This window comes from Thermobia domestica, chromosome 12 (genome assembly GCF_964235325.1).
Source record: "Thermobia domestica chromosome 12, izTheDome1.hap1.1, whole genome shotgun sequence".
NCBI lineage: Eukaryota > Metazoa > Arthropoda > Insecta > Zygentoma > Lepismatidae > Thermobia > Thermobia domestica.
The window spans coordinates 70,121,341-70,134,513 of record NC_137465.1 but is presented as its reverse complement, the minus strand read 5'-3'; the positions used below and the strand labels follow the sequence as shown (position 1 = coordinate 70,134,513).

General features: G+C 36.1%; 1 protein-coding gene across 4 annotated transcripts in view; it reads left to right on the top strand.

The window, feature by feature from the left end:
- The window catches only part of LOC145666501 (uncharacterized), a 53,276-nt gene that overhangs the window by 1,208 nt on the left and 38,895 nt on the right, over positions 1-13,173 (top strand). For 3 of the 4 annotated variants that reach the window (XM_081733769.1, XM_081733770.1, XM_081733771.1), the window contains exon 2: positions 11,088-11,149. In XM_081733769.1, coding sequence (XP_081589895.1) covers positions 11,126-11,149 — 24 coding nt within the window. In that variant the 5' untranslated portion in view covers positions 11,088-11,125. Of the gene's footprint in view, positions 1-11,087; positions 11,150-11,185; positions 11,668-13,173 lie in introns of those variants that run through there. The other variant, XM_081733768.1, reaches the window with a different exon arrangement.

Here is a 13,173-nt window from a genome sequence, read left to right as displayed (position 1 = left end):
CAGAAATATGTTCCTTTTAAATATATCTTTTCATACAAAGTATTCAATTTCACCTGTAAATCTTCCAAAATGTAATGCGCCAAAACTACCCAAGTACCGATCTGTGCTAAGTAGCCATTAAGAAATGTACTGTATTTAGCTTCAAGATAGGACGAAGCTTGTTGCCGAGCTTGCTGCAGAGTAGGCACAAAGAGACTTCTTATAAAAATATAGTGTAGCATTTAGTATTTCTCCCAAATCCATTGATGCCTCCAAAGCTGGTATTGTTACTTATAGTGAGCCGTTGTAAACGACCTCATTTTTGCATATACCCGCCATTGCTGACGAGTGTGCTCCCTACGGGCGCACCCAATCTCAGGCGCTGGGGTTCCCCTGCTGCTAGCCTGCACTGACTAGGTTGGATAGCATTCATGCTGTTAAGTCCACCTAGCACAATTTTGGAGTTCACTGCTGTATTGCCCGGGCAATTTTAGTAAATTTACCGGATGAATTGGAGAATATATTTTTGTTTGTGTGGAAGGGTGATTGAAAGTTAGATGAGGGGAATAGTTAGGAATATACCTGTTGTTTATGATGTGAGCGGCACTATATAGAGCCAGAAGGAACTATTTGGTGAAGAGGTACACTTGTTATGATTTATGGGAGTGGCAGTTTTGAATTGATACGTAATTGACGATTGTGACATTTCGTGTTTGAGTCTTATCGAATTATACAAAAATAAGGAGTGTCACTTGTTAAAATTGTGGTGCCTTCCGTTTCAACTCAGGCAAAAAAATATAAAATTGTACCATCACCATCTCAGATATTGTTGAAACTTTTTTTATAGCAACTAGACGTGTTTCTAAGAGACCCACATTTTTTTGTTTTGTCGAAAAAAAAATTCCCGCCAAGTAATGGGCCATCAAAGACGGGGAATACAATTTATGAATTGTAGAAGACATGGAAAATGATCAACTTCGGAACCTCACCATTCGGCTATGGAGACAGGTAGAGTTATAATTCTTGTTGTGGTATGTACATAGAGATATAAATAAACTATATTTTATTATAGTTTGGTTTGCGCATGCGTATCTTTTTGTACATAAATTAACAAATGAACGTCAATTTATCTAAAAAGTCGAAGTTTGCGAATTTTCTTCGAGCACTTCCGGTTCGAATTTTAAAATTCTGTTTTCGCGGTTTGTAAGAATTTCCCGAAAATTCCGTTTTGTCGCAAAAAATTCGAGAAATTGTAAAATTTTCAAAAATCGCCATTTTTGGGCGCCATTTTCTCGAAAACACCATCTTTTAAAATTCTGAAATTTTGTCAGATGGTTCAACTTTACATGAATAATAAACACACCAAATACCATTCTCGACCAATGCCTCATGAATTACCTGCAACCTTTTAAAGTTAGCAAAGTTTCGTTAACTTTGATGTCACAGTTAGCAACACTGGGAACAATAAAAGTGCAATGATTTGATGATGTTTGTCGTTCACATTCATTAAATGAAGAATAAAAGGTTTTCTTGACTGTTTTTTTATTATTTTGATCAAGAAGGCTCTCTGAAATAGTAAAATGAGCCTCCCCCTACTCCTCCGTTTTCTTAAACCGAAATAATCTAAGGTGGAAATTACGATTACGAAACGCACAAATTTCAAGTTCACTTACTTAAAATGGTCTTCGGAAACAAAAATTTCACTGATTTTTATTATTATTATTTACGTACATGGACCAATCATTTGCTTGCTTGGTGTCTTCGCTAATAGCATGTAAGCGTGCAGGTGCTCCAATAGGTATTGGCTCACTCACAACTCGTTCAGGAGTGGATCTAGGGGAAAGAAACTTTTTTATTTTATATATAAATAAAACCGATCTCAGAGTTTGGATCTCTTAAAAGTACGTCTAAGTAGCAGTATTACCCCCCCCCCCCCGACTTTCCAGAAGTCCGTCCTGGATCCGCCCCTGCGTAGCACATTCTCGATAGTCACAAATGCTGAAGGTCCATGTAGAATCATAAACAGCACTTCAACTTCACGCAATTCATAATTATTCATAATATTTCTGCTACGCACCACTGGTTATCATACATATACAGTATGTATGTAACAAAAGTTCCTTTTTGCAGATTTCTTAACTCTACCCTTTGAATTGCAGAAGTTCGATTTTTGGGGAAGCATGAAGTTAGTTCATGGTGACCCGTTACTGCCATAAAAACTTCGCCATTTTCCGAAAGCCAAAGATGACTTCGTTGAATACCAGTTACCGGTCGCATACTTTCCCTCTTTTTCTTCCGGAAGTCGTCGAATTCAGTTCCAGGCAACAAAACGAGAGTAATACCCGGAGTTTGTACTTGCACTATACTCACGAATTCTTCTGCAGTTTTAGTGGGGGCGCGGTGGCTCAGTGGTAGAGCGTTCACCTCCGGTGCTTGGGGTCCCTGGTTTGATCCCAGCTCGCGCCGTGAGGGCTTTGTGGTGGACGAACACCGTGCTCGTGGGTTTTCTCGGGGTTATCAAGTTTCCTTCCACTTTCTGCATTCCACCATTTCATTCATTTCTCATAATCACCGTCTTCTTTAGCCTAACCGCTATATGCGTGGGACGTAAAACTTAAAGATTTCATTTCATTTTTTCTTCTGCGCTTTTAATACTGTGTATCTGTTTTTGCTTAAGGTTATGCCGCGTTGCCACATACTTTACACCTCCCCCTCAATACCGTTGCAGAAACCCTTGCATGGCCGGTTTCTGCAAAACCACTGCTTTATCGGACCTGTCTGCATCTCGAACACTAAAAGCGATTTTTAAAGTGGGATGCAGCACCATCAGAAATTATGACACGGTTTGGGAAATTGTAGACACTTATTTTCACTTATTCAAACTTTTTTCTATAAAATATATTTTCGCTTTTCTTCGAGTATTTTTAGAATCTTGGCTATGGCTATGAGTACATGAGCCGAATCGTGTGTTTTATCGTCGTTTATTACAACAAAACTGTCAGTTGTTTCATATTCCGGTGATAACTCTGAATTTCACTTTGCAGAATAACAGTCCAGTTTTAATCGAAGTCCGCATGAAGTAAAATAGAATTTGTATCTTGAAATTTTATACGGTGCTTTTCGGTAGCAGTTTGGATTTTCTTGATGTAGTCATGAATTACAATTCTTACAGTTAAACCAGCAATGTACGGTACGAAAACAGAAAGTGGCAAAGTTTTTAAACGAGATTATTGCTTTCCCATATGGCATACTTAAAACTTTCATTTTCATCAGGATCAATAATTAACGACTCCACACTTATTCCTTCCACTCCAGGGCATTCACCACATTCTTGAAGAAGACAGTTGTCATTTTCTACGGATCATACTACTAAAGGAAATAGGTCACTCATGACAGCTTCAATACAGGCTGCACATTTGATTTGTAGCAACGCAGCAGCAGCTAACTTAAAATTTGCACAATACACACACACACACATACACATTTCCCTTGCAGGTTGCGGACTGACCCATCTTATGTTGGGATTGTTCTGTTTAAAAAGTCAGTAAAATTCTTTGCAACGCGTAAGAAAACGTTTCGATTTTTTAAACTTTTTGTCCTTTTTCGATCACTGTAATGACATCGCACTTAATTGAGACTGTCTGGAGCATTCCAAATCATCACTGAGGTAATAGTTCAGACTTTTTGTAGATCATCAGAATTTATTGGGTGGCCATTTCAAGTAAATTTATAATTTGTGTATTTCGTAATCGTAATTTCCACCTCAGATTATTCCTGTTTAAGAAAACAGAGGAGTAGGGAGAGGCTCATTTTACTATTTCAGAGAGCCTTCTTGATCAAAATAATGAAAAAAAAAAACAGTCAAGAAAACCTTTTATTCTTCATTTAATGAATGTGAACCACAAACATCGTCAAGTCATTGCACTTTTATTGTTCCCAGTGCTGCTAACTGTGACATCAAAGTTAACGAAACTTCGCTAACTTTAAAAGGCTGCAGTTAATTCATGAGGCATTGGTCGAGAATGATATTTGGTGTGTTTATTATTCATGTAAAGTTGAACCATCTGACAAAATCTCAGAATTTTAAAAGATGGTGTTTTCGAGAAAATGGCGCCCAAAAATGGCGATTTTTGAAAATTTTACAATTTCTCGAATTTTTTGCGACAAAACGGTTGAACACAGAAGCGATAAAAAATTTTCCCGGAAAGCGGGTCTTACCAACCGTGAAAACAGAATTTTAAAATTCGAACCGGAAGTGCTCGAAGAAAATTCGCAAACTTCGACTTTTCAGATAAATTGACGTTCATTTGTTAATTTATGTACCAAAAGATACGCATGCGCAAACCAAACTATAATAAAATATAGTTTATTTATATCTCTATGTACATACCACAACAAGAATTATAACTCTATCTGTCTCCATAGCCGAATGGTGAGGCTCCGAAGTTGATCATTTTCCACGTCTTCTACAATTCATAAATTGTACTCCCCGTCTTTGATGGCCCATTACTTGGTGGGAAAATTTTTTTCGACAAAACAAAAAAATATGGGTCTCTTAAAAACATGTCTAGTTGCTATAAAAAAAAGTTTCAACAATATCTGAGATGGTGATGGTACATGCCCTGCCTGAATTGAAATGGAAGGCACCTTGTGTGAAATGTATGGTCTGCTAAACAGGCAATCAGGTTATCGTAAGTTTGGTAATAAATTGAAAATACAGAAAAGAAGAGGAACCTCTAACTAAACCTAATTGAATCTAACCTAATTTAGTACATTTTGGTAATTTTTTGGTTGGCATTTAGTATCTCCCCCATAGCTGTGCAATGGATAATTTATGCATTTTATGACATATAAAGTGTTTTTACCTGTTGTTGAAACTGTCCTCGCTTATGCGTACACCCATTGCCGCTGATGCGCCTGCTCCCTACGGACGGGCTCGCTGTCGCCCTCCTGCTCTGACTCGGTTAGGTAGCGTTCCTGCTTTTTAGTGTACACATAGCACAAGTTTATTCGTGTTTTATGCACTGGTTTTTATGCCATACGTCTACACTATTTCGAACAAAAATCACTAACAGTTGAGCCAGGCCACAAACTAGTATTTTGAGGGAGAAAGTAAATAATCCTTTTTTTCTAATTTTCGTGTGGTTCGGCGATATAGCGGTAAGTTTATTCGTGTTTTATGCGCTGTAGATTTTATGGTATATGACCAGGAATTGAAAAATTTTGCTTGCAGGTACTCGCCAGCCTAAAAATCTACTAGCAAGACCATTTTGCAGTCACAGCTTTTATACAAATAAACAAAACTCACTTTGCGACGCAATAAACATATCAGTACATGTACATTTTTAATTTTGTTCATTGCCATGTCTCTTACAAAAAGAAAAAAATACTGATAGTTCTCGAATTTACGTTTTTGATTGATCGGACTTTACTCGCAAAGTGTTAAAATGTACTCATTTGTAAGGAGATTTTTCAAGCCCTGCATATGTCTATACAGTATTTATCCTTATGACTGCATCACTGCTACAAGTATCGAACCGTAATTACTACCAAGTGACCCAGAGTCTCTATCGAGAGATTTGGAGAAGAAACTAAATAATAGCCAAAGTACAAACCTGTATCAGGTGGTCACAACAAACGAGAGTTGGGGAAATTCTTGCTTTAGCCATAAAGTGAATTGACTCCTGAGAATCTAGATCCATGAAACAATTCCTTAAATATTACTGGGAACTAGTTCATCAGGAATTGAATCGGTTAGAAATTATGGTGGTTCTGTTTGTAATGTTAATAATTATTTCTAAATGTTGAAAATGCCAACTTGATCGAAACTTGAAATATGCAATGTATAAAATGATAAAAGGGAAAACTACACAGGAACCACCACGTTTCTCAACTTCTAAAAAGCGTACATGTTAGACTATGGGAAAACAAAAGCAAGTTATACGGGTCACAAGAGTCAAAGTATAAAAAAGCATAAAAGACAGTGAATGAAAAATATGTGAACCACATATTAAAATGTGGAGCTCCCTAAGCCCCTGGAAAACACTTGCAATAAAGAAGATACTAGGAATTAAAATTTTTGCAAGCACGAAAAGCATATAGAATTTAAATACGTGAAAGAGGCTAACCTCTATAACTTCCAACAATACCAAATATATGTTAAAGAAAATTATACCAGTAACTAGAATGAAATGAAGTAAATACATGAAATTTTAATTTGATATATATATCTCGGCAGTATGCGTCATAAATAAAAATCTGATTTAAACTATACACTAAGCAAAACAATACGTTTATTGTAAAAGATATTAACATGAACAGTTTCACCAACTATCCACTTTGGCTTCATCAAACAGATGAAGTCAAAGTGAATAGTTGGCGAAACTGTTACACGTTAATATTTTTTACAAAAAACGTATTGTTTTGCTCAGCGAGTAATTTAAATCAGATTTAAGTCTGTTAAAAGTAGTTTGTATAATGGAAAATATAAATAAAAAGTATTTTTCGTCAATGTTATATCTAGTACAGATCCGTAAATAATGGCTGAATTGCAACATCATTCGTTCTCAACCAAGTGTACAGTTCAAACCACTTTAACTGACACCGTAGATTCTCAATTGTTGTGTATATGCTCCAGTAATTGGGTCAGTGGAATTCAGAAGTGGTTCACAAATAAATGTCTTCAATGACCACTATCTAAGGGCGAATAAACTCTCCAACAATCCGTAATAATAGTTGATGTAATATACCTCGAAATGATGTCTAATAATGTTTTTGTAGTTCTCTGATTATCAGATCACTCACTTACGGTAAAGACATACCGAAGATACCTCGCAATCGAGGTCGAAATTTAGGTCGCGGTCGGTACCTCGATGATGGAAGAAACACATGGATTCAAATGGGTAAACGCATGTCGGAGATATACGCTACATCGCAAGCTAGAGGTCGACCGCTGTGGTGTATTAGTAGTCGCGATGATAAGCGAGTGAGTTTGTTTTTACACCGATGTTCAGTGGAATTATCGCTCTGGCTCGTAATCTCATTGGTTCTCCTTGAAGCGCTGCACGGAATAAAGTCTTCATTTGTTCAGAATTTCGTCTGCAGAGGATTGCGTGTGTGTGTATAGTTGAAAGGTTTTCCTGCACTGTTAAATTTGATATTGAAATATATAATAATAGAAGCAGTGAAGAATGCTCTAGTAGTATGGAATAAGAGAGACGAACACCACCATAAAAGGCACGTTTTAAATAGGAAAAGGAAAAAAAATAGCAACTCAAATGAGAATGTCATGTAAGCTATTCATATTTATTTGAGGACTATTTCTGTAACTTATTATTATATAAGGCAGTGGCAGTTACGGGAAGGAGGGTCTTTCGGGCTGAAAACCAAATTCCGGAATGTCTAAAGAGAGACAGCAAGAGAGAAAGAAGCTAGTATTATCATATCAGTGCTTAAAATCTTCATGTTCCTCCGCCCCAGTTCCCAGATTAATAAAAAGGTATTTCTTCTAAATTTATCTTATTTCTTCTAATATGAGGTAAATAAAGAGTTGTAAAAACAGGCACGTAACTATAGAGCAGCAATGTCGAATAATTGAATTGCAGTGACGGTGGCTCATTGGTAGAGCGCTTAACTCTGGTGCTTAGGGTCCCTGGTTCGATCCCCGGGCTACTCCCCTGTCCTCCCACATTCTCATTCCATCAATTCTTTTATCAATATTTACTTGCCTTAATCAACGTTTCCCTTAGCCTAAAAGACATAAACGTGTGATGTTAAACTGAAATATTTTATTTCAATACGGAAATTATAATCACGCCTTAGCCAAACCCTTAATACGACGCTAAGCACATGTCAAATCGTCTCTGAATATGCCCTTCCCCCCACCCCGCTATATGTTAACTAGGAATCGAACCATTCTCAACAGTGAAGGAAATAGTTGTAATCGATGAATAAAGCTGATGCAATCCTTTTCCGTTACATTCAAGCATCGTCAAGAATAAATTTCTTGTCCAATCAGTGAAACAACGCAATATTCACTGCTCGAAATAAACGTTATATTGAAAAGAAGAAATGACACGCTGCTTCTTGAACTAAACACAATGCTGTTATTAAAATATCGATGTGTAACAGAGTCGTCAACAAACTGAACCTCTGTCTTTATCAGTATATAGTTGGAATGTCTCTACACAGCGTAAGGAAGCAAGGAAGGCCATATAGTAGCACAAAATTGGGAAAATTTTTTGTAAGTTGAAACGTGTATTTTCTCTACGTCTATAAATGTTACAATGTTTACTATCTTTATCATATATTCCTAGCTCTTTCCAATTACCTATTTCAGTGTAAATAGTTGTTCTATGGCATTTCTTTTCTGGTTTGTTCATGTTGTGTTTGATATTGTGGTTGATTCGTCACTGTAAAATTCTTTCAGAAAAAGTGAGAGGACTGCTTTCAGTTTTACTACAATTTTCTAGATTTTTCTTTTTTAGCTGGAGCCTAATTTTTCTATTGTTGACAAACACATCATTTTATATATATTAATTTTCTTAGAGGACATTCATTTTCTCAACATTTTCTTTGTCTAACAGTATTATTCAGAGAGATAAGCTCAACAATCGTGGAATGTCAAATGTAGTGGCATTGACTATGTCCTTCCTCTCATCTATTGTTTCATAAGACTATATGTGCGTTACACTCGACTGAACGAACGAATATATATTTATATAAAATTTTGTTTACACTTGCGATTATTGAAATTTTCTCGAGATGGCGTACATAGCTTTTTACCCAAACGAGTAACATATTAAGCACACTGTAATCATTTGAAATTAACGTTTTGCGACATCTGGATCACTGTAGGCATTTTTCGTGCAGATCACAAATCATTCTAATGATGCTTCTAAATGTAAGAGTAATTGGTTGCTGATAACATACAGGTTATGTTCTTAAATGCAGCTGAATACTCGTATGTTTCATCATGTTTCCATCAATGAATAACATAATTACGTTATCGTTCGCAACAAAAAATACTTCAACGATCAATAATAGAGATAAATTCTATATATCTGTTTCCTGGTTTGTAGAAATGTACAAAATCCATTATGTGCAGCTATTCAAAACAACTTATTTAGGAAGTAAATGATATGACTACCTTACAGTGTCAATGTTTCCAGCGAAAATATCGAAGCGGTGGTTTGATCGGGGATAAACTACAAATAGTGTTTCCCTTGTTTATTTATTGTGAGATTTTTACCCTATGTCGGCCAACATATTGTAATTTACGTTTTATTCAATGTAAATTAAGGATCCATATAAATATGTGAGTTCAATATAATGACACTGTTTTACCTTATGTTGCATGTTCTGTTCCTCTGTGGAGTTTATTCCCTTCCGCATTTATTTAAAATGCAAAAATTTCACGCGCCACTTTACTACAATCTCCATTTGCCCAGAAGTAGTTTGCAGCAATCCAAACGATTGAAACGTAGGAAGGGAATAAATTGGTTCGAAAGTGCAACAGAATATTCAAGCTAAGATGAAATAGTTTTTATTATATTAGTACAAGTTGCGTAAAATATAATGAAATCATTAACATTTTATGAGTTTATTTTATTTATCGTTTGTCGCACTTGGAAGACTAAGAATCTAAGCAGCTGCGGCTTTCGAAAATATTTTCGCTAGAAGTATATTCGCAATAGAAGGTTAGTTGTATTATTAGCTAAGAAAAACATGAGCCAGGTAGTTTCATTGTTTCATGTAGGAAACTTCTGTCAAATAATTGCAATTATATTTTTTGAGTGTTCAGAATAATTAAAATCCTTTATAATTCCCGTTTATAATACAAGTTAGCATATATATCGAGCCAGCATAGATGAAACATTAATGTTGTCACAGCAAAACTCATGTTATGTTCCTATGGCTGGTCATTCTCTCAGGATTTTCCATTGTTTTCTTTTCTTTTAGTCAGACCAATGCCTATGCAGCAGTGGCATATCTTGGAAATATTAACCGCAGCTTATATAGGATAAAATGCTTGTAATGGCAATAGGATACCTCGATAGACTACATATTATATATCAATGTTTTATAACACGTGCGTAAATACTCTCTTTGCAATAGTAATCTATCTACTTTAAGTTGTAAATTATTTTACCTAAAGCTGTCAAAGCTGAACTTAGAAAGTAAATTCCGAAGGGATGTATCTTATTTATTTATTTATATATGCATCAAAAGTTAAAAAAAAAACTTGAGACTTAGAATGGAGTTTTGTATAGTGTAAGTTTGAGATATTAGTGTAAGGTTCCTCTTACAACCCTTACCCTTGATAGGTCTTGGATACTCTAAATCCTTTTATTGTCCCATCTTTTGAATAACGTAATTTTTGCTGACTTCCAAACCACAGTAGTTTGTTCGAAAGGATCAGCGTTATCATGATATACGTAAAGTTTAGAAGGACTATTGATTAAATGCCACTTTGCTGTTCTTGTAGTGGGATCCGTGGTTCGATTCGGGGCCGCAGTGGCGTAGTGGTAGAGCGTTCACCTCTGGTGCAAGGGTTTCCTGGTTCGATCCCAATTCGCGTCACATGAGCTTTGTTGTGGACAAACACCGTGTGAGTTTTCTCGGGGTTCTTCCATTTCTTCCCACATTCTTTATTCCAACATTGCATTCATTTTTCATCATTAGTGTCTCCTTTAGCCTAGCCGACGTAAAACTTAAAGATTTCATTTCCTTGGTTCAATCCCAAATGATTGAGTTTATGAAAGAGAACACTGTGTCTGTTCGTGGTTTCCTCGAGATTCTCCCTTTGTTTCTAGATGATCGTTCACTAAGTATATAATCACTGACTTTCATTAATCATCATTTCTTCTTTAGACTAAAGAGCATAATCGAAGGACGTTAAAGATTCCATTTCATTCCATTCGTTTGGTAAGACTGAAAACTACTTTTGAGTATTGTCCATCATATACCAGCCGTTCAATCGAGATTCAGACTTATGTAAACTGCTTATTGATATTCAAACATCAGTTGTCGTTAGATAGCAGGTATCATACATTAGATTCATGAAATATATACGTATACACATATTGATTTCATCTTTTGTCTTTCAGGATTGTCGCCTTGTATGTAGGACTTACAAGCATTGAAAATGGAAAGTGCCGATCATAAGGAGGTAAAACTATACTGTATAGTGATATTAATTTTATGATAAGCACAATTTCCTTATTATATTCACTTGTTTGATTTTTATACGAAGTTCAGAGCTCTTTTTAGCAGCGAAAATGTATAAAACGTTGGTCTATAATTTAGTTCCAAACCTGATGTGCCCCATTCATGAGAATTATTTTAACATTTTAGTGCACTTCCTAGTAAAATGATCATCTTTAAAAAAAGAAAAAAAAGTGTTTGTGGCTTTTAAAAAAAAAAATAAGCCTGTAGCTTATTTTTTCAAATCAAACTTGTTTGTATGCATACTTTTTTCCGTAAACTAACATTTAGGTTTGAACAGTTTTATATGTGTGACTCGTACTACTCTGGAGTATGAGAGAATGTGCCACCTAACATCTAATATTAAGGATATTGTGCGTCGAGCCAATAAACAACAAACGAATTTAGTCTGTGATATCCCATTCTAAAGGAGAGGATGATATGCAGGGATGGCCACAGACTAGATGCATTCAAATGCGCCAGGTTAGTAGATTCAAGTTTATATACAGTTCGTATTAGAGAGTGCTTTATTTGTATTTTAAATGAAATTCTGTTTTTAAATCGTACATTTTGAAAAAAAGAAAGAAAGAAAAAAGTACAATGTAAATCACTGTGATTTAAGATTAACGTGTGTGTATTTGCTCCCAAATACTTCGAGAAAAGAGATTCTTCGGGAAGTAGAAACAGATAGGATATATAAATCTATATTAAGTTTTTCTGTGGCAGGAGAATTTAGTCATTGTGTGACAATTAGATTCTCTCTACTCTGAACTCGAAGTGGCCGAGAGCGAGCTATCTTTTGGCTATATGGCTAGTATATGTACTTGTAGTGCGGGAGACTGGATTCGATTTCCAGTGGGAACTCGGAGTTCGGATCCTGAAAAGGGACGCTGAACTCCAATCCAACCAACCAATCAAAGTGGCCGAAACAGTTACGATATATCTTGAGATGCCGATGCAGCATAGCTAAATGAGAATTTCGGGTTTCGGTGAAATTCAAGCTAACTTTTCATGTTTTTTTAATGTGAAGAATATTTTGCAAAATTTAGTACAAAACACCAAGTGTAGATTATTATTTATATTATTATAATGCATAATTTCCATTTTCAGATAGAATAGTTGGTTTTGTTTCTTTTTTCTTCAATGACTTGTTAAGGCAGAAAATGGTCAACAGGTTATAAAAAATTAAGCTACAGGTTATGCTACCCTCTCGACATGTATAGTTAACATTTTAGCCATCATGGGGTACGGAAACCCATATACACATGCATCCTTATCTGTCAAAAATACTATAACCGGTATTGGTATAAGCCAATACTTCAATCTCAATATTACTATTGGGAGTACTAATTAATGCGCTCCATTTGTTGTGGTCATAAATGCATTTAATTCAGAACAAAATGAATGAACAGATAAACCGAAGTATTGTCCATCGCTGGCTACTACTTTTCCCACCTGTCAGGCAACTTTCGAATTCCATCTCGAAAAAATGTTTCGTCTTTTAAGGCGATCCAAGTTTGGAGCCAATTTTCGATTTCTGCGAAAGAAGTGAACCGGTGACCTGCCGAATCGTGCTGCATCCGTCGGAGCAACCAGTAATGAGAAGGAACAGCATCCGGCGAATACGGCGGGTGCGGTAAAATATCCCACTTAAGCGTTTCCAAATAACTTTTTGCGACATGAGGCCGATAACTTCGTCATGTATTTGCTCGTATTCCGAATCTTTTTCTCGTAATTCCGGCTCAAACGAATTGTAGCCTTTACCGATTGCCCGTAATGAAACCACCAGGTTGTAGCAGCTCATAGTATACAACACCCTTTTGGTTCCACCAGATACGCAGCATGACCTTCCAACCATGAATATTCGGCTTTGATGTTGATGTTGAGGTTGATGGCAACGATTGACCTGGCAGAGCGTAGTATTTTTTCTTCTTGGAGTTGTAGAATATCCATTTCTCATCCCCAGTCCCAATCCGATGTAAAAAACAC